The sequence below is a fragment of the Rhinolophus sinicus genome, linkage group LG07, assembly GCF_036562045.2.
Source record: "Rhinolophus sinicus isolate RSC01 linkage group LG07, ASM3656204v1, whole genome shotgun sequence".
In the NCBI taxonomy this organism is placed as follows: domain Eukaryota; kingdom Metazoa; phylum Chordata; class Mammalia; order Chiroptera; family Rhinolophidae; genus Rhinolophus; species Rhinolophus sinicus.
Window position 1 is genome coordinate 26,816,716 of NC_133757.1, and position 21,068 is coordinate 26,837,783.

Sequence of the window (21,068 nt, forward strand, 5' to 3'; positions counted from 1 at the left end):
CCGCTCTCTGGCCTGGGCTGTCTGAGGGCATCTCTGTTTTCTACAGTTTCCTTCCTTGTTGCCCCCCATTCTCTTTAGGAAACTTCTTCCTTCTTTGAAAACTCTTGAAGGTTTGGGCTCTAGCTTCCTCATCATACCCACAAGTGGACTGGATTTTACATCAGCGTGGTCTTCTTTTTCTACTGGAAATTGAGGGACTCCTGGCAAGGAGGGAGGCATTTCCCTGCTCCTTGCTTCCTCCCTCCCCAGGGGACAAGCTCTCAGCATGGATGACATGGGGCAGGAGACCTGTGTTTGGCTCCTAGCTTCCCCTCTCACAAAGAAGGAGGCTCCATTGCCTGGCAGTTAGTCCCAGTCTCCCTCCAACCGAGCAGGGAGGGCGGCAAGGCTGCAGCTCGAGGCTGATTTGATACGATCCACCCACCCTATGGTTTCAATTCCCTCCAACACTTTCTCAGAAGATTCTGCATTCCCCATTCAAAGTCAAATCCATTTTTCAACACAAAAATATTCTTTGCTCTCTAATGATTGTCAATACTGTCAATCACTCAGCAGTTCCATAAACTGGGGATGTGGCCACAGGGAAGAGTCAGGGGCCCTGTACCAAGGTCCCACTCACGTGGTGTGAACCCAAACCACACGTAGTCAGCCCTCCCCTGTTTGGATTGAAATGCTGGTGGCCAGTGAGATTCAAGCTAATGGAGTCTTTGGGATGGAGACCTCACCCCGAGATCATTTCTAAGCTCTTTTCCCTCTTTCTCCCACCCCTGACCATGAGGTCTCCTACTAGAATCACATAGAGTCATGTGCTAGGCGGCCCACACCAATCCCTATGGGCTGTTCACTCTGCTCTGCAGGTGTTTTAAAACATTGGATGTGTATGAGTAGGTCCACACGTGTGCCTGTGCGGGATGTAATGACAATCCGGAAAGGGCAGTTTTAGGCAAGCAGGGAAGGGGTTAGGAGTGAGTCGAGGTGGAAGTCAAACGTGAAGAACTCGTGTGCTGGTTTCACAACTGAGGTGTTGGGGGCCAGGCCTGGGGCTGCAGGGGTGCAAGCAGAGCTGGGACACTAACTACTCCAAGGCGTCTCCTCCCTGAGGCCCTGTTTGTCCACGAGAGAGGACGAGGGCCTGCACCTCCTCTCTCCTGGGTCACCTCACCTGGCAGCAGAGTTCAAGAAATAAGTGTGCATGAGAGATCAGGATATCAGCCCCCATTTGTTAGGCATGTGTCAGGCATTCTGTCAGTTAATCCTCCCCGTTAACAGAACGGGAAAGGTTTGTTATCCCTGTTCTACGGGTGAGGAAAGAGAAGCTTGGAAAGATTAAGCAAGCATCCTGGGTCATACAGCCAATAAATGGCAGGGTTGTGTTTTTAAAATTCCAAGTCTAAAACCCACATGTTTCATGTCAGCCTCCATTGGTGCCTGCCTATTTCTTTGCTCGGGGACCAGCAGTATGCCTCAAAACTGAGGTAAGACCAGTGAAAAGAAGACTCCTGTCACCATGTCCCCACCCCTTCCCTGTCTTGGGCTGCACAGTCTCAGAGGATGGTGCCTGTAAACCAAGGTCAAGCCAAGGTCTCGCAGGAGCCCTGGGGTGGGGAGAGAGGCAGCGCCTTCTCCACCCAAGCCTCAGCTAGCTGGGTCCCTGAGTCGTGCTGTCTATCCATAAGAATTTTTTCATCTTTCCTGTTTGAGCAGAGTAGTGGGGCACACCCAGGTGTAGCTGTCCTGCCTTCCCCTGGCTTGGCCTATTACATTCACTCCCAGGGCCCCTGGCCCCCCTGGGTTCCCTCTCCTGAGAGAGACAGAGAGGGCTTTGGATGGCCTCACAGGTGAATTTGCATTTAGTTCCAAAGTTGGGTCTTCACTTCTGGTGCTGCTTGTTTCAGGGTTGTGTGTGTCTAACTCTTATTTTCACTTTATCTGAGGGCTTCTCTTTCTGGCATATCAAGGAGCCTGGTCTACCCCCAGCAGAAGCTGCATCAGTCAGGGAGGATAAGGCTGTGCCAGAAAAACCCCAGCCCCAGGCTCCTCCGGGTCCCTGGGTAGAGCCCTCTGGTCTCTTTAGGAAGTGGAGCTCTCACTAGAGTCCAGCAGGGGTCAGGTCCCTTCCGGTGGCTCTGGCTGCAGGGTGATCCTTTGCTTTCACCAGTGGGCGATAGGCGGCTTGTGGCAAATCTGATCTCCTCAGTGGATAGGAGGCCCTAAGCCATGACCTCTGCTGGGCCCAAGTTACCCTCCTTAGTTTCCTTCTTCCCATCTCAGCACAAGGTCAAAGTGGTCACTGACCAGCGTAGAGTTCAGTGTGCCAGCACCACCTCTTAGACTGATTTTATCCCAGTCTTAGCCCTCCTGCCTAACCCTTACACTTGCTCTGCCTCTTCTCACACTTCCCAGGTCTTCACAGCACATGCTTTTCATTTTGTTTAGAGGTTTAATACCTCTGCATGTCCAAGGCAGAGACAAAACTAACTCGGCCCCTTCAGTTATAGGACAAGGTGTTTAAACAAGGTACGTATCCGTAACATGGACGCTAGGACCCAAAGTGGGTACATCTCATTGTGTGTCAGGTGACATTGTGATAGCTGTTGCAAATAATTGAGAATCAATTAGGTGCTCATTATGTAATTATGAGGCAAATAATGTAAAATTCAAGAGTATTAATATAATGCTTGAGTGTCCAAACATCTACTTTTGATTTTTCATCTTACCTGCCTTTCCCATAAGTTTATCACTTTAGGTAAAAGTTGTTGTTCATCTTCCTCTGTTGATTCTGGGCTGGTAATTAAAAAATCTACATCATGCCCAATCTTCTTACCCCTGAATAAAAAAAACAATAACAACAACACAGCATAAAATGGAAATAAATTGGATTTTTAGCTCTTAACTTTTAAAAGTCACCTTTGTTTATATGCCTTTATATCCTTAAGGTTTGCAACACAAAATGCTCATGACATTTTTTTTAAAAACAAAATATCCTTGGTTGCACAACTCTATTCCTTGCAAAATAAATACATGACACAGAAAAAATAAAAAATCATGCATTATGTATCTGATCACCTGGGTAAAAAATGACAAAGATTATTTCCTCTATAACCCTCACCCATGCACCTTCCCCCTCTCCACACACAGACAAGTATGACAACAAGCAAACCAAGAACTATATTCATATAACGTAAGATAGGGCTCTTGGAATTATGACATAGATTAAGGGCATTTTCTTAGATTTGATCTTCTCTTCCCACTTTCTTCCTCACCTCAAATCCCGCTTGCCAGAACAGCCAACAGCCACCATGTAAGATGGCCACAGGGAGAATTAGGGAGGGTGTGAGAGGGAAGGAGTCTCTTTCTGAAACAGAGGCTTCAGTATCCAACAACAGCACATATCTCTGTGAAGAGTTTATTCATTCATTCATTCATTCATTCATTCACTCAACCAATATTTCTTGAGTGCCTACTTTGTGCCAGGCACCCTGCACTGGTCCTCATGGAGCACTAAGCTCTAAAAACTTGGGGAAAGCACGCATACAAACAAACTACTGGGCAGCTGTCCAGAAAGCACTGAGGAGGGTGCCTAGCCCAGCATGGGGAGGACGGAGTCAAAGAAGGCTTTCTGGAGGAGGTGGCATCTGAATTGAGTCTTAAAGGACAAAGGAGAAGTCAGCCAGGTGACGATCTGAAGACAGACAGTACAAACAGAAAGGTCTGACAGCAAGGTCATAGAGGCAAGACATAGCTTCGTGTGTGCAGAATGACAGCCATTTAGGATTGCTGAAGTGAAACATGAGGTTCAGAGAGAGGCTGGCGCCAGACCACCCTAGGCATTTTGTGCCATGTTCAGAACTGAACTCTGAACATGGGGAGCCACTGAAGGTGTTAGAGCAGGGGAGACAGAAGCAGACCCCCTTACCTCCGGAATCCTCCTGTCATGGTGACGAGGGCATCCGGCAGAAATGCCCAGATAGCCTCTTTAACCAGCACACTGACCGCTTCTGCTTCTGCCCTGGTCACACAGCTGACAAGGTCTTCGTAATAGAGGAATCCTGAGAGGCATTGGACACATCAGTGGAGAGAGGGACATGTCTTGTGTGAAACAACCAGCCCTCAGCGGGGTGGGATTCTGCCCCCACACGGAGCTAACATGGCCACGGGCATCAACACCAAACAGTTTGCACAGAGACCAGTTATTTCTGTTCTCTTGGTTGTGAACTTCTCATGATAACAATGGCTCTTTGCTTTCTGATGGAAAGCCTTACAATTTCCTGACTAAGAGGCAGTATTTCATATCCCTGTAGAAACCAAGCTGTTCAGATCTGACTTCCTATTGAAGTACCAGCCCTCCCGATCAATAAGCTGTGCCCCATTATTTAAAGAAGACAGTGCATAAAGAGGGATGGGAAGGGTCAGGATTGGAAGCGATAATTGAATTAAAGAATTAAAGTCAAGAACAGGAAGAGGGTAGGTTTGCCTTCTAGAGATCTGTTGTCCATCACCGTGCCTGTCATTAATGACATTCTATTGTACACTTAAAATGTGTTAATTAATGTGATGTGGGTCAAAGGCCGAAACGCAAAGGTTTAAAAGAATCAGGCTTCTGAAGGAAAAACAGGAAAATATCCTAATACTTTTGTGGGTTAGCAAATATCTCTAAAACAGAGTGAAAACCACTATAACAAAAAGATTGATAATTTGAATTTCATTAAATATGAGAACTTGGCTCATCCCAGGACATTATTAAGCACGTGAAGAAGCAATCTACAGACTGGGAGAAGATATTTGAATTTCATCTGTCGGCCCAAGGATTTACATCCAGAATATAAACTAACTCCTACAAATCAGTAAGTGAAAGACAAAATAACACACTTTTAAAAAGGGAAAAGACTTGAACAGGCACCTCTTGGATGAGGAATTAGCCAAGAAGCACTTAAAAAGGTCACTAGAAAAATGCAAACTAAAACTACAATAAGATAACACTATTCGTACACCAGAATGGATAAAACAGAAAAGATTGTCAATAGCAAGTATGAGTGAGGATGTGGAACAACTGAAAATCTCACACAGTGCTAGTGGGAGTGTAAAGCGGTTCAACCACTTTGGAAAACTGTTAGATAGTATCTACTAGTGCTAAATAAATAGCTATTTTCCTCTGACTCAGCAATTTCACTCCTATATATATGCACGAGGGAGGTGAGGACATATATCCACGGGTACAACAATATTCCTAACACCTTTTCTTTTTTCATAACTGAAAACTGGAAATAACTCAAATGTCCATCAATAGGAAATGGATAACTAGTTATGGTACCAATGGGGAAGAAATTTCTAAGAAGGCAGATCTCATGTTAAGTGTTCTTACTACAGTAAAAATATCAATTTAATAAAATTAAATACATAATTCATTAATGTGTGGAAAAAAATAAACAGCAATGCTCCATTAAGCTTTTTACTGATACCAAATTTTTCATCATGACTGACATTCAAAGTACAACTTACCTGGTAACCATACAATTCCTTTGCTTACTCAGGATGTATGTAACCCAAGAGTCATGATTCACAATTTTTTAAATAAAATGTGCAGATATCAGGTAGGGACCTGGAGAGGCTACAATAATTTGTTGACACCCATGAAAGCAACTTCCTTTTGGTATGGTTGGGGAGGTTAACTTATTACCAGAAACTTATTACACTGCGTAATGTTATATGTGTGCTATTATATTTCGGGCATTGACTGTTCAAGGCCAATGTGATATGTGAATTCTCAGGGAACTAAACCAAGTGCAATTTTAGGTAAAACTGAATCAGGTTTTCCATCTGACCCATGGATCGTATTTTCAATGTGTTCAATCAGTTTACCCTTGGCGGTAATCTAAACTATTCCCATTGACAATGCCATTCATTGCAGTGCAGCTAACGGAATACATACAGCCAGAGGTTTTAAGCTATGATAAGAAGGCATTCCTAGAATTCTGCATAATACAAGAGTTTTAAACAGTCTGATGGTGATCACTAATTGATTCAGCGAGCTGCTTCACTCAGTGGGCTCAAAGAGCTGAAGAGGAAGAGAAAATTCCAGTTTACAAAGCTGGGGAATTGGAAGTTACTTAGATCTTGAGAGCATTTGGTGTCATTTGATATGGGTTTTTCATCTAAGTCAAACACTCACTCATTGCCTCCCCCAAATTTCTCTCTCTGTGTTGAAAGTCCTTACTATCATTCCAAGCCACTTACTACTTATATTTAGTACTTATGTAAATTTCTTTTCATTTTTATTTTATTTTAAGTTTATTGGGGTGACAATTGTTAGTAAAGTTACATAAGTTTCATCTCTAGAGCTGGTTGGTATACTTTCAGGAACCCAGAATATAAATACTGTTTTGTTTTTTTTCTTAGATTCTTTTATTTCTCGTGTGGTATCTTATAAAGCTTTTTCGCCATCTCTCAGAGGTTAGCAACGTTATGAAAGATGAGTAGGGGTCTCCTATCGCAGCATTAGTGCAAACCACCAAGATTTGATTTGTTTCCTCTCCTGTTGCTTGTTTCTTTTCATAACTTAAGCAGAAGACAGCTTTTTTTTTTTCTCTCTCTTCCTGGTTTCCTCTTGTAGAAGATTCCCTTACTTTAACATCATTAAAAATGTTGACGACTCGTCTTTCTTTGCAACTCAGAGCCGTAGTGCTCAGGACTAGAGTGGTTGTGACTCCCTTTCAAACCCCAATTTTATCGGATTTCTATTGCATGTTAAAAGTAAATGTTTAAAACACGTACAATTTTTTTGACCCTGTATTAGCATTTCTTCATTTTAAAAAAAGTTTATGAGGACCCTCCATAAAAAGTGACCAAGCCACCTTCAACCTCTGGCCCCCCCCCCCCGCTTTCAGATACTTGTGTCAACATAGTCGTTTCTTGTCTGGTTGGGTAGAGCGATCCTGTATCTAATCTAGATGTTCACCGTTTCTCTTTATGTCCTGATGTTTTACAGTTTCTGAAGCAGATCCATACTTGTGCCGGGCAACAACTCTAGTTTGTTCAAATATTCTTTACTCCCCCGTCCTCCATATCATCTTTCTGCCCTTTGCTCTTCACCCACGCCTCTTACCCACTGGGACCCAGATGTCCAGAAGGATCGGCTCAGTCAGAACCAGATCAACAGGGCAACCTGGTTCGACAACTGGATAAAGGGATGACAACAGCCCACAAGAAGAGCGTATTTGCTCTGCGCCAGTTACAGTGCGAGGGGCTTTGCCTGTGTTACCTGATTTATATCCTGCTTAAGTCCCAATGTTATCGCCGTTTTACAGATGAGGAAACTTAGGCCCAAAGATTTTAACAGACTTGCTAAGGTCACAGAGCTGCAGAGTGCCAGAGCCAGGATTTGGATCCAGGTCTGTCTGACGGCAAAAAGCCGTGTGCTTTCAACCAGAGCATGAAAAGAGGCCAAACAAGTGACCCAGCTCACCAAGATTAGAGTTGACATTCACCGGACTTCCGGCTCTACTGCATCCTGCCCAGCCCATGGTAACAACGGGAGATTTTTAGGAGAAACAACTTACCTGCTTTCTGCATTCGTGTGAATTTCAGGGTTTTATCTGACCTTATGTTACTCAGGGTTCTGAAACCCATCCTGAACCATTTCTCAGATGTCTTCAATCCCACTCCAAATACAGACGTAAAGAGCTGAAACAGAGAAAGGCTTGCCTTTAGTTTCTAAAATTAATCGTTATGACAATGAAATGATACTTTCGAAGTCAAGGGATTGAGAAAAGTGTAAGTAAATGTCGGACCAAGTTTCTCCTGGATATGACAAGCGTGCGGGTGTGATGGAGATTTTTTAGAGACATTTTTGTTTCAGAAGGATCCTTTTCTGAGAAATGAAACAAACATGAGGAGGCAGGCGCTGGCATCTGCACAAGCTTCAGTGTAATCTGACTGTGGGATGGCCTGTGCTGTCGATGTGTGACAACAGCTAGCCCTATCGGGCCCTCCCCTTTGCCAAGCGTCCCTTATACACACGAATGCTCTGCATATTCATCCTTGAATTTAAAGAGGGATGTGCATGTAGGTTGTAAAAATTTTCCACCGCCACACAGCGAGTAAGCTGCAGAGCCCAGACTCACACCCAGTCTGTGTGCACGCCAAGCCTGGGCTCCTGCCCACAACCACCTTTCAGGCCTGTGCTTCACTTCTGAACTGAAGGGCTTGGCAGAAGTCCCTGCCTCCTGCAGCTGCAAGGGAGGAAACACTGGGAGGTACTGAACCCTGCTTCAGAGTGGAGAAGGATGCAGCAAGGATCTTTCCAACGCAGGTTTGCTCTTTAAGAGCAGGTTGTTTCGTCCCGTGGTTCTAGTGTCCCCATGGTGTTTGTCCCCATCAGTGACAGACGTCTGGAAGGTAAGGTAATTTGTATCTTACCATAGCATGGCAATAAGGTTGAGCACCCATACGTATGTTGGCATCTGCTTCCTAGCCCACTGCTAGGGGCTGAATTGTCTTCCCCACAAAAAATAAATATGCTGAAGTCCTAACCCCCAGTGTGATGGTATTTGGAGATGGAGCCTTTGGGAAGTGACTAAGTTTATATGAGGTCCTGAGGGTGGGGCCTTAAAGATGAGATTAGTGCACTTATAAAAAGACACCAGAGAGCTTGCACACTCTCATGTGCAGGCACATTGAAATGGAGGCCATCTGAAAGCCAGGAAGAGAGCCCTAACCCAAACCCAACCAGGCTGGCACCCTGATTTCAGAGTTCCAGCTTCCAGAACTGTGAGGAAAGAAATATTTGTTATTTGAGCCACCCAGTCCATGGCATTTTGTTAGGGCAGCCCAAGCTGACTAATATAATCACCTAGAATAAGAACGAGGATTCACTGAAAAACTGTTTTTGATAAATATAAGTAAAATCACACTTACTTTGAAGGACTGATATCGTTCATCATTTAACACAGCTTTAACTTCAGAACTTTGTCCATCTTCAATAATTTCCTGTATGGAGAGTTGAAAAATATTTTAAGTTAGTGATATTGGACAATCACAGTCCAAGACTTTCAAATTCATAGATTCTAGTAGCTTGATTTTTTTATAAAATGCACACCCATTGTGTGGATGATGTTTCCCTAGCTGATCTGGAGAAAATAAGACATTTCTCTATAATATTGAAAATCCCAGGTCATTATATTTCCAAGCATCGTTTTACAATCGTCAGTAATAAAGGTTCAGAATGATTTGGGTCCAAATCTACAGAACATCAAACCAGAATAGTCACTGACCAAAGTGTGTCTAAATATTTATGATCATTTTCTTTTTTTGTTAAGATTTTTATTAAAATATAACTAACATACAATATTATATTACTTTCAGGTACACATCATAGTTATTCAACGGTACCCACCTGGCACTATCATTATTGATTATTTACCTGTGCTAAAGAAGTGATCACCATGATAAGTCCAGCAAACATCTGACACTACCATGCTAACACATTATTATTGATCTTTCCCCTCCTTTAAAAATTTTTCAATTAGAATTGACATTCAATATTATTTTATATTAGTTTCAAGTGTATAGCATAGTGGTTAGACATTTATGTAATTTAGGAAGTAACCCCCTGACTAGTACCCACCTGGCACTATACATAGTTATTACCATATTATTGATTATATTCCCTATACTTTACATCCCTATGACTATTTTGTAACTTCCAATTTGTACTTCTTAACCCCGTCACCTTTTTCACCCTGCCCCCAACCCCCTCCCATCTATCACCCCGATAGATTTAGTACTCACCTGACACCATACATATTTATTACAATATTGTTGATGATATTCCTTATGCTATACCCTACCGTGTTTCCCCGAAAATAAGACCTAGCTGGACAATCAGATCTAATATGTCTTTTGGAGCAAAAATTAGTATAAGACCCAGTCTCATTTTACTATACTATAAGACCGGGTCTTACATAATATAATATGATATGATATGATATGATATGATATGATATGATATGATATGATATAATATAATATATAATATAATATAATAATACCAGGTCTTATTTTACTATAAGACTGGGTATAACATAACATAATATAATATAATATAATACCAGTCTTATATTAATTTTTGCTCCAAGAGACACATTAGAGCTGATTGTCCAGTGAGGTCTTATTTTCGGGGAAACACGGTACATCCCGTGACTACTGTGTAACAACTAATTTGTACTTCTTAATCCCTTCTCCTTTTCACCCATTCCCAACCTTCCTCCCACCTGACAGCCATCAAAATGTTCTCTGTATCTATGAGTTTGTTTCTGTTTTGTTTATTTTGTTCTTTAGATTCCACTTAAGTGAAATCATATGACATTTGTCTTTTGCTGTCTGATTTATTACACTCAGCACAGTGCTCTCTACGTCCATTCATATTGTTGCAGATGGCAATATTTCCTTCTTTTTTATGGCTGAGTAATATTCCATTGTATATATGTACCACCTCTTCTTTACCCACTCATCCATTCAGGGACACCCATGTTGCCTTCATATCTTGGCTATTGTAAACAATACTGCAGTGAACATACGGATGAGCATGTCCCCTTGAAGTAGCATTTTGGACTTCTTTGGACAAATACCCAGAAGTGGGATTACTAGGTACTTCTTTGTCTCTTGTAATAGCTTTTGTTTTAGTCTATTTTGTCTGGTATAAATATTGCTACTCCACCTTTTGTTTGTTTGTTTGTTTGTTTCCATTTTCATGAAATATCTTTTTCCATCCTTTTACTTTTAGTCTGTTCATGTCTTTCAATCTGAAGGGAGTCTCTTGTAGGCAGCATGTGTAAGGGTCTTGTTTCCTTATCCACTCAGCCCCCCAATTTTTTAATTGGAGCATTTAATCCCTTTACATTGAAAGTAGTTGTTCATAGGTATGTAGTTATTGCCATTTTATTATTCATATATAATAAATATATGTATATATATATATATTCCCCCCCCCCCCCATCTTAAAGAAGGCCCTCTAAGATTCCTTGTAATATTGGTTTGGTGGTGATGAACTCCATTAGCTTTTTCTTGTCTGGGAAGCTCTTTATCTGTCCTTGGATTCTAAATGGTAGTTTTGCTGGGCAGAGTAATCTTGGTTGTAGGTCATTGTTTTTCATCTCTTTGAATATTTCTTGCCAATCCCTTCTGGTATGCAAAGTTTCTGTTGAGAAATTAGCTGATAGTTTTATGGGGCCTTCCTTGTAGGAACTAACTGCTTTTCTCTTGCTGCTTTTAAGACTCTCTCTTTGTCTTTAACCTTTGGCATTTTAATTGTGATGTGTCTTGGTGTGGGCCTCTTTGGGTTCATCTTGTTTGGGACTCTCTGGCCTTTCTGGGCTTGTATATGTATTTCCTTCATCAGTTTAGGAAAGTTTTCTGTCATTATTCCTTCAAATAGATTTTCAATTCCTTGCTCTTTCTCTTCTCCTTCTGTTACCCTTATGATCCAAATATTTGTACACTTGATGTTGTCCCAGAGGCCCCTTAAACAGTCCTCAATGTTTTGGATTCTTTTTTCTTTTTGCTGTGTTTTCTGCTACCGTATCTTCTACATTGTTGGTGCAATCCTCTGCTTCATCTAATCTACTGTTGATTCCCTGTAATGTATTCCTCACTTCCATTATTATATTCTTTATTTCTGACTGGTTCTTTTTCTTGTTTTCTATCTCCATTTTTATGTTTCCTACCTCTCTGTTGAAGTTCTCCCTGAGATCACTGCACATCCTTATAACCAGTGTTTTGAACTCTGTGCCTGGTAGATTGCTTGTCTCCATTTTGTTCAGTTCTTTTTCTGGAGCTTTGTTCTCTTCTTTTATTTGGGACATGTTTCTTTGTCTCCCAATTTTGGCTGCCCCTCTGTGTTTGTTTCTATGTATTAGGTAGGGCTGCCATGTCTTCCGGTCTTTGTAGAGTGGCTTTCTGTAGTAGGTGTGCTGTGGGGATCAGTGGCACAGTCTTTCTGGTCATCTGAGCCACGTACTCCAGGTGTGTCCTTTGTATGAGTTGTGTGTGCCCTCCTGTTGTAGTTGAGCTTTGGTTGCTATTTGCACATCAATAAGAGGGACTGACCCTTGGGCTCATTGGTTGTGAAGACTGGCTGAGACTACAGTGGAGGAGTTGTGCTTCAGGGGCATACTCTACAGAGTAGGATCTGCCTTAGCAGGGCACTGGTGCCTGCCCAATCTGCCCCTTGCGTGTGTCATTCTTAGAGGCAGCTGGGTGATGCTCTAGCTCATTTCAAAGCTGGCCACTGGGGGCGCTAGCCCCAGGACCACCTTAGGGGGGATTCGCTGCTGGTCAAGTTCAGCCACAGCCTGTGCCCCACCTAGGTCCATCCAGCAGGAGCCACAAAGAAATCTGCAGATGGCTTCCACCTGTACCATACGTGGACGTACCTTGAGAGGCTAAGCTGCAAACCAAGGACAGCTACCACTAGTGTTGGCCTTAGGGCTGCTCAGTCAGAGGTAGAGGACATGTTCAGGCCAGATGTTGCTTATCTGGGCTCTACAAACCTTTGAGAAATCCTAGGAAATCTGCAGCATGAGCTAAGGCAGGTGATTTATATGAAAAAGACACTGAAAGTAGCTTGGGTGTAGCCTAAAGTTGGGCTGGGCAGTGTCTCGAATCACCAGGGTGTGGCAAATGAACAGCTTTAGTCAGCTTGATGGAGACTCACAGATATGGTGGCCAACTGCATATACACACTGGGGAGAAGGAGGGCTCAACAAAAAAGAAGTGGCCTCTGCCAGCTTCTCCATCCAGGAGAAAGGTGCCCCTCCAGCCCCTGTCCTAAGCCAGACAACTCAGTTCCCCACCATATGTCCCTGCCACCTTTTCATCTGCTGCCCCAGCACTGGAGCTCAGTGATTCTGATGGTAAGTCCTTGCATGGTTCCTTTAAGAGGAGAAGCTGGGGGTGCAGTTGCCGTCTGTTTCACTCAGTCACAATCTCCGCTGGTTTTCACAACCAGAAATTACGGGGACTCCTCTCCCTGGCACTGGAACCCTGGGCTGGGGTGGCGTTGGGACCTCTCCCTCCTCTGATGAGGATCTGCACAGCCAAGATATCCCTCCTGATTTTTAATGGTCACACGTGGGTGTGGGACCAGCCTGGTCTGCGTCTCTGTCCCTCCTACCAGTCTCTAGGAGGCTTCTTCTGCACATCCTCAGTTGTAGGGCTTTGGGTCAGCAAGATTTTAGGTGATTATCAATAATGGTTGTTTTGTAGGTTAGTTGTAATTTCGATGTGGTTGTGAGAGAAGGTGAGAACAGCATTTACCTACTGTGCCATGTTGACTGCAACTCTCCTGTTATTAGTTTTTTAAAATCCTCCTTATACTGTCCATAAGCTCCTAAGGCGAAGGCTGAGCTTGGTCCCGTGCCCACAGATCCTCCCCCCAAGAGCACACTGGGTGAGTGGAAGTGTCCTTTTGAGTGTCTGCAGTACATGCCTGGACTGTCACCAAGGTTCACAGAACTCGCGTCCTGCAGCATTTAACAATCCTAAATGCCCTCACGAAACCTGGGATCCGGACACTCTCGTGATCATTTTCTTTTCAATGGATATGAACTTGCTGAAACAAGAAGACTTTTCATCTAGTATATCCACCACCATTCTGGAGGGTGACATTCCCTGATGGAACTGAGGTCCTTCACACAAGCTGCGTTTGAAATCAGACCATCATCTGCTGTTGAGGTTTCAGATCACTTGAATCTCGCACTGTGATTACTAACAATATAGGAGAATTCTTTTTCCATTTAGCTGGCTCCACATAGCTCCAGATGTGGTAACATTGGGGTATGGATTCTATCTATCTATCTGTCTGTCTGTCTGTCTGTCTGTCTGTCTGTCTGTCTATCATCTATCTAATCTGACCTATTAAGAGAAAGTACTGTAAGTCATGAATACATCTACATAATTGACAGAAAAATCTATTCTCTCTCCTTCTCTCCCTCACCCTCCCTCCCTCCCTGCCTACCTATTAGGAGGTGTGACAAATCCCATTTCACCCTTACCTCTATGATACACTTCACTTTGTCCCCCAGGCAGGGAATTCCTTCTGTGTCCTTCATACTGATGATTGTGAATGGCAGAGATTTAAGTACAGAAGCTGCTCTCATAAATGCCAGACAGCAGCCTTCATTTTCTCTAAACTCATAATTTTCAGCCAGTACCTCAAAGGCGTCCTGAAGAATAAAACCAGGTGAGTAAAACACGGTCTGTTTCCTAGCCCCTGAGCCAGTGGTCCCTCGCAAACATCTCTTGCTCTCCGTTAAGTATGGGAACACTTCCTGACCTTTTCCTTGAAGGTCAGGATCGGGTGTCCAGTACCCTCGTCCCCCTCCCTCGTTGGATGAGTGGAGTTGAATTGAAAAGACAGGCCATGGAGTGCTTTGTAAAGAAACTGAGTTCGATGCCATTAGGGAGGTATTCAGGAATGACTGAACCAAAACATGATCTCAGCATCCTACTAGTCATTACTCAGCATGATCCTTCCTACTTTGCATGCTGACTTTCCCACCAGCCTGTGGCCAGGATTCTGCCTTGATCACTGGGTATCCTCCGTCTCTTAGCTAGTACATGAAACACAGTCAGCTATTAACAAAAACTTGTTGAAACGGGTGTAATCGGAGATGGCACAGAGCCGAGGCTGGGGTTATTTAAGGTAAGGCATGTTTGCACTTTTAGCAGAGGAGGAAGTAGTTGCAGCTGTGCGGCATCGTGTTCCTGGTGCCCAGTAGCTGCCAATTTCCTGGTCTTCCTCGCACATGCGGGGCTGGAATGAGAAGTTTGTATTTGATATACTACTGCATGTTTTATCCACCTGAGGACTGCCTCTAGGCTGGAGGACAAGCAACTGTGGGCTTGTGAGGGTCATTTGGAACACGATTGCCAAACTTCAGAGCTCGATGTGGCTGTAGAGATGAGCTAGTTAATTTCTAACTGAATGGATAAGGAAACTGAGGCTCAGAGAGAGGAACTGACTTGCCCAACATAGGTAATATCAGGCAGGCAAGACTCTAGGTCTGTTGTCTCCTAATCTTCTGGTTTCCCAGTAAAAGCTGTTTATTGCTGTTTCTGCGTAATTTGCTCTCACTATGTTTTGGACTAATTATAGTTTTTTATTTTTTCAGAATAGTTGCCTTTGACAACTGTTGTGCCCAATAATGACAGCTCTCAATAAATAGTAATCTACCATCTTTAAGAATATAATTCAACTATATTTATCCCTGTCCATGACAGAAGTAGACCTATTCTTGACAGAAAGAAGCACCAGAGATCAGACCTGGGTAGGTGGATGGGTGAGTGTGGGGAAAACTTTCCTAGATTTTCAGGAAATTTTATAATTTAATTTGGAGATCCATGGAAAGAAGCTGCAAGTGCTTCATTTACTCTGGATGTTGTAAAGCCCCATTACCGTGAATATGTGGTTACAGTTGTTTAAAGTGGTTCTTCTCTGACACGCGTACGGAGAGATCTTTTGTACAGCAAGTGGTGGAGTCTTCTGGGGCTCGGGGTTGGAGCTGGCTGAAAAGTCTCTTCTTGCCTAAACAAATGTGTAAGCATCCATTTTTAGTAACAATCAATAGTAATAATAATAGATAGGTACGAAAAAAATGGAGGCAGTAGGATGGCAATTGTTTCTGGGAAGAGGATAAAATTATAGGAGAGTCAAATTTTAAGTTATCTGAATCTCTAATATTTGAATTTGCTATAATTAATATGTATTCCTTTTGCAATCAGGAAAAAAAACATGAGAAAGGACCATCACTTAAATACCCTTTTCCTTTTCCATAAACTTATGTAGTTACGGTCTGAACTTCCTTCCTTGGGAGTCTAGCACTATTGGTGAAGAATTTTGAATTAAGAACTTACCTTTCTTAATTGTTTTTCTTTATGAGTGGTCATAGTAAGGAAAAAAAAAAGGAACCCTTTACTTTCCTGGCTACCAGAAAATTTAATATTTTGAAATATTTGTGTATAGACTTGTTCATAAATATAGCTACAATTTATTAAATACTTACTATAGGTCAGGCTTTGTGTTAAGTGCTTTACATGTATGTTATTCTACTCCTCAGCACCAGCTTATGAGGTAGACACTATTGTTATCTCATATCATAGAAGAGGAAACTGAAGCTCGCAAAGCTAAGTAACTCGCCCAAGGTCACACAGGCAGGAGGCAGAGAACCCAGACCTGTTGATCCAATCGCCCATGTTCCTAACCATCAAGCAAAGGACATTGAAAATCACAACTGTGGCACTTACGGCAAGCTGGTGTTTTCCTGTCATCTCCACCGGTTTTCCTGCTCCAATACACTCTATCAGCCAGGAGACATCGAGGAGTTCCAGCTGTGAGCTGGCTTTTATATTTTGTACCTGAAGCCACTCCAGGACATCGGAACCAGAATTGTTTTCTGCCACAATGTGGGTGACGGAATCACTGCAGAAGGCAAGACTCAGTTACCAGCTGAAAAATCAGATGCGGTCCTCTTTCTTCAAGGTGTTCAGAGGACTCCACCTGATGGAGAAAGATGCACACTAGACCTGACCATGGGCACGGAGAATTTAGACCTCCGTGCAAGGGAATTCTCTCTATTTTAATTATTGTAGCAAGAGTGGTGTATGTTACATGTCAGACACAAGAAAAATTAAGAAAACATTAGCAAGATTGTGGTGTCAATGGAAAAACCGAGGTCCAGAGAAGATGGAAGATAGAATTGTTCTTAAAGTAGAACCTAGCACTCTACATATGGCTCTGGTATGCCATTTCATTTTTATTTGTCACCCACAGATAGAAATACATTTCATACATGACCCCAAATAAAAATTGACATAGATGTAGATATGCTTATAACCTCCCACTGAATTGATTGCACACCCCATTAATAGGTGGTGACCAGCTTTTGAGAATGACTGCTTTACACGTTTTTCAAAGCACAACTGTGTGATGTAAGATGGGCAGGGATCTTTTCCCTAAAAACTACTGAGCACATACTATGTTTCAGCACTGTCTAAGAACTTTACACACATCCTTTAATACTCAAATAGCTCCTCAAGTAAGTGTTATGTCATTCACACTTTAAAAATGAGGAAACTGAAGAACAGAGAAGTAAAATGACATCCTGAAGGTCACACAGCTAGTAAATGATATTTATCCTTTTTTTATTGTCTTTTCTGGGTCAAGTGTGTTATTTCTAGTTTTTAACAAGTTTTCACAGTCAGCATTATATCACTGGAACCAGTGATTTTTATGGCCTTTTCAGTTCAAATAGTCTGTGAATCTGGGAGATAGCAAGATGCATTATCTTGGCATCCAAGAGAAAAATAGAATTCTTTTCTTTTTCTTACTTCTCTTCCCTGACTTCCTTTTTCTCCTCCTTTTTTTGATTGACTCTTGGATTCATTGGGTAATTTTTTGGTTCACTGTTAAATTCATAGCCCTGAGTTCCTTGTGGCAATCGTGGTGGTGGTGGTAGGTGTTGGGTACTAAAGAAGAAAAGGGAAGTTCCTGGACATTACTATTTTACATGAAACGGATGGTTAATGATGTGTTATGACAAGACATGAGGCATGGACAAGATCTGCATGAGGTGTGCTGAGAAGAAAAAACTTAGGGTGAGCTGGGAGAGGTGGGATGGCTTTATGGAAAAGTGTGATTTGTGTCTAGTTTTGATGTATGCGGAGGAATAAAGTACCTGAAAGGCAGAACATTGGCCCTCTTGGAAGAAAAGGTTCAGAGGCCAGAAAGAAAGGCAGGAGAATTGCCTGGATTGGATGAAGAGTTTATGATGAGAAGTAGTAGGCATGACTGAGTCAGCAGGGGCAACCACATTATAAAAGATCTTCGAAGCCTGGTTGAGGAGGTTAGATCTTATTTTCTGGGATAATGGAGCCAATGAAGGTTTTTTTGAGCAGGACATCGATAGCATTACTGTTATTTTTAAAGACTAGTCTGGTACATGCAATGATTTGGAGGAGAGAGTGATGGGTGGGGAGGGTTGGGGAGCTACTTAGAAGAATGAAACAATGGACCAAATATGAGATGATTTTAACCCAGTCTGGTTCCTATAGCACTAGGAAGAAAGGCAAAGGAGATAAATGACAGACCTCCGGCATTAGTTCATTTCTAAAAGGAAGTGGAGAATAGAGTCAACTATTATTCCAGCATACGGATCACAGTAAAGTACTAGCACTTTTGGTAGAAACAGGGATTTAGTAAGTTGTATCTCTCTGGGAGAAGGGGTGGGGGAGTGGAATTGAAGTTTTTTTATGCATGTTGCATTTGAAAGATGGCAGGAGATCCCAATGAAAATATCCAGGTGACAGTTGGGATCTGAGGCGACGCTGGGAGAGAACTGGGGATCAGAGCTGAGATTGTCCATGTGGCAGGATGTGCTGGAGGCCCAGCAGAAATAAGTCGTTGTAAAACAACATTTTACAAGAGTTGAGGGAAGATGGATCACTGCTTCCCTATTCTGGGTCCACACAATTCCAAAAGTTACTTATAATAAACTTCTTGAAAGGTTGTTTATGTGAAGACTTTAAGAAGACAACGAAAGGATTGATAAAACTACATATTCCATTTATATTTCTGTCCTTAGGCTCTTGTTTAAACCTCAGAGGGAGAAGGAAAGTCACTGCCTCTAGTGTTTTGCTGACAATTTCTTACTGCTGTGTTGTAACAGCTATTTACCTGTTTGCTGGTTTTTCTCTGTGCTCTGAGTACTCTAATATTGAAAATATTAATAATATTGGAATGTTACTATGTACCAGACACATTTCATGCATTACCTCATTTATTATCAATAACACTATGAGCTAGGTATTATCATCCCCATCTAAACATAAACAAAGAGAGCTTTGGAGATGTAAACATTCACCAGCTAATAATTGGGGGAGTGAGGCTTTGATCCTAGTTCTATTTTAATCCAAAGCCTGTATGCTGGACTAAACCAAGCTACTCTCTGTGACTTGGTGCTTATTCCATGGCTGTAGAGAGAGCTGCTCTTTTATGCAGAAGAAACAACATCTGGATGGGTATCATGATTATTTAAAAAAACCAAAAAACCTGATTGCCCCCAAAGAGCAGAAATAAAGATACAGTAATACTTCCTATATATTCACACTATTATTCACACTATCCCTGCGGCTGTCACATAGAATTTATGTTTTGGTGTTTTATATCCAATATCATGTGGGCTACAATAAGACTGTAAGACGTGTAGAACTGTCCCAGAAAGTCTGAAAGAACAGTTGCTATAGTTACAAACCAAGATGGAGAAGCCACAGGGAAGCTGGCAGACTCTCTGAGCTCTGGGCTTTGCCTAAACCTCGGAGGGAGACGGGTACGCCAAGGAGGAGCCCTGGGGCTCGTCTTCCAAATTCAGGCCCTTCGCCATCCACACTTACCACCCCTGCTCCACCATCACTATCTCTTTATCTAGGATATTTCTGGACACAGCCCTGTCTCTAACAGAGACACCCAGAAGCATGGGCAAGTGTGGGGAGGGATGCTATAGAACAATGAACAGATAATGTAACATACAGGCATATATATAAAAGAAAAAGACTAGAGAGATACTCTAGACTAGTAGAAAAAATAATAGCTACACACACACACACACACACACACACACACACACACACACAGCTGTCCCTCGGTTTCCACAGGGGATTGGTTCCAGGACAACCCCCACATACCAAAATCCTCAGATGCTAAGCCCTTTATATAAAATGGGGTAGCTGCATGTAGCTTACGCACATCCTACCATGTACTTTAAATCATATTTAGATCACTTACAATACCTAATACAATGTAAATGCTATGCAAATAGTTGTTATACCCTACTGTTCAGGCATCAGCTTTCTGGAATTTAAAAACTTATTATCAATCTGAAGTTGGTTGAATCCGTGGATGAGAAACCCACAGTTACGGAGAGCCCACTGTACATTTTTACTTAATCCTCACAAGAGTCTTAGGAGGTGGGCAATATAATTTCAGACAAGAAAACCAAGGCTTGTAGAGGTTACATGAAGCCAGGATTCAAACCCAGGTGTGCATGACTCAAGCAATCTCTTAACGTTCTGCTAGACTGTGGTTAGACCCCTGAGTGAGGGTTTGTTTGTTTCAGTATTTTTCTGTAAATTTCTGTGGTGAACCATCTCTATCATCCCTTTTATACTTAGGAGAAAAAAATACACATGAATGTCATTTTCAAGGACAAACAAACATGGGGCTGGGGCTGAGGTAGTTCCTGCCTTGCCACTGGAGGCCTGGGCTTTCTCCTTATAATAAAAGGTGAGCGACAGCATCAGGCAGCTGCCCCAAACCTCTTTCAAAGACCCCAAGATGCTGCTGAGATGGCTGTTCCTGAAATACGAGTGGATTCAATTCCTTAAGAGCACCTGGTTTCTTAGCCATGACTACTTAGTGTCTTGGACTAGGTTTGGCCGTTCTGAACTAGAATTTGTCCCTCAGCTTCCCACAGGGAAAAAGATGCAGGGTTTTCTCCTTCAACTCACGCTGAAGCAAAATGTGCTCCTCCTGCCCCTGCTCACTGGCATCCCTGAGGGCATGGACAGGGCTGTAATCTGCCTGGTTATGATCTGGGTTATAACCATGCCTGGTGCCCAGCACGTGGCCAGATTCACAGTAAGGATCAATAAATAGACTACTGGTAAAATGAATAAATGAACTTATTAATCAATGGCGCTAAAGGAATGTTTCTTACACTCTAGTGTCTACCCAAGACACCCAGGAAGCTGGGTTAAAATTCAGGTACCTGGGCCCTATTACCAGAGAATCAGATTCAGTAAATCTTTCCGAAGGCCGAGGAATATGTATTTTGACGCGCTCCCTTGGTGATTCTGACAGTCAGTCAGTTCTAGTTATCTGTTAGTGTGTAACAAACTACCTCAAAATGTAATGGTTTAAAAAAGGCAAGGATTTTATTATATCTGCAATTCTGTGGGTCAGGAATTCAGGCAGCTTGGCTGGTCATCCTTCTGTCCAGTGTGGTGCTGATGGAGGCGCT

The 21,068-nt window shown here is 42.5% G+C and overlaps 1 protein-coding gene across 2 annotated transcripts in view; it reads right to left on the minus strand.

Moving 5' to 3' along the window:
- DNTT (DNA nucleotidylexotransferase) overlaps positions 1–21,068 on the minus strand; it is a 37,902-nt gene that overhangs the window by 9,754 nt on the left and 7,080 nt on the right. For both annotated transcript variants that reach the window (XM_074339305.1, XM_074339304.1), the window contains exons 2-8: positions 16,300–16,474; positions 15,452–15,580; positions 14,049–14,219; positions 8,914–8,985; positions 7,557–7,680; positions 3,917–4,049; positions 2,718–2,826 (exon numbers count right to left, since the gene is read on the minus strand). In XM_074339305.1, coding sequence (XP_074195406.1) covers positions 2,718–2,826; positions 3,917–4,049; positions 7,557–7,680; positions 8,914–8,985; positions 14,049–14,219; positions 15,452–15,580; positions 16,300–16,474 — 913 coding nt within the window. The remainder of the gene's footprint in view (positions 1–2,717; positions 2,827–3,916; positions 4,050–7,556; positions 7,681–8,913; positions 8,986–14,048; positions 14,220–15,451; positions 15,581–16,299; positions 16,475–21,068) is intronic.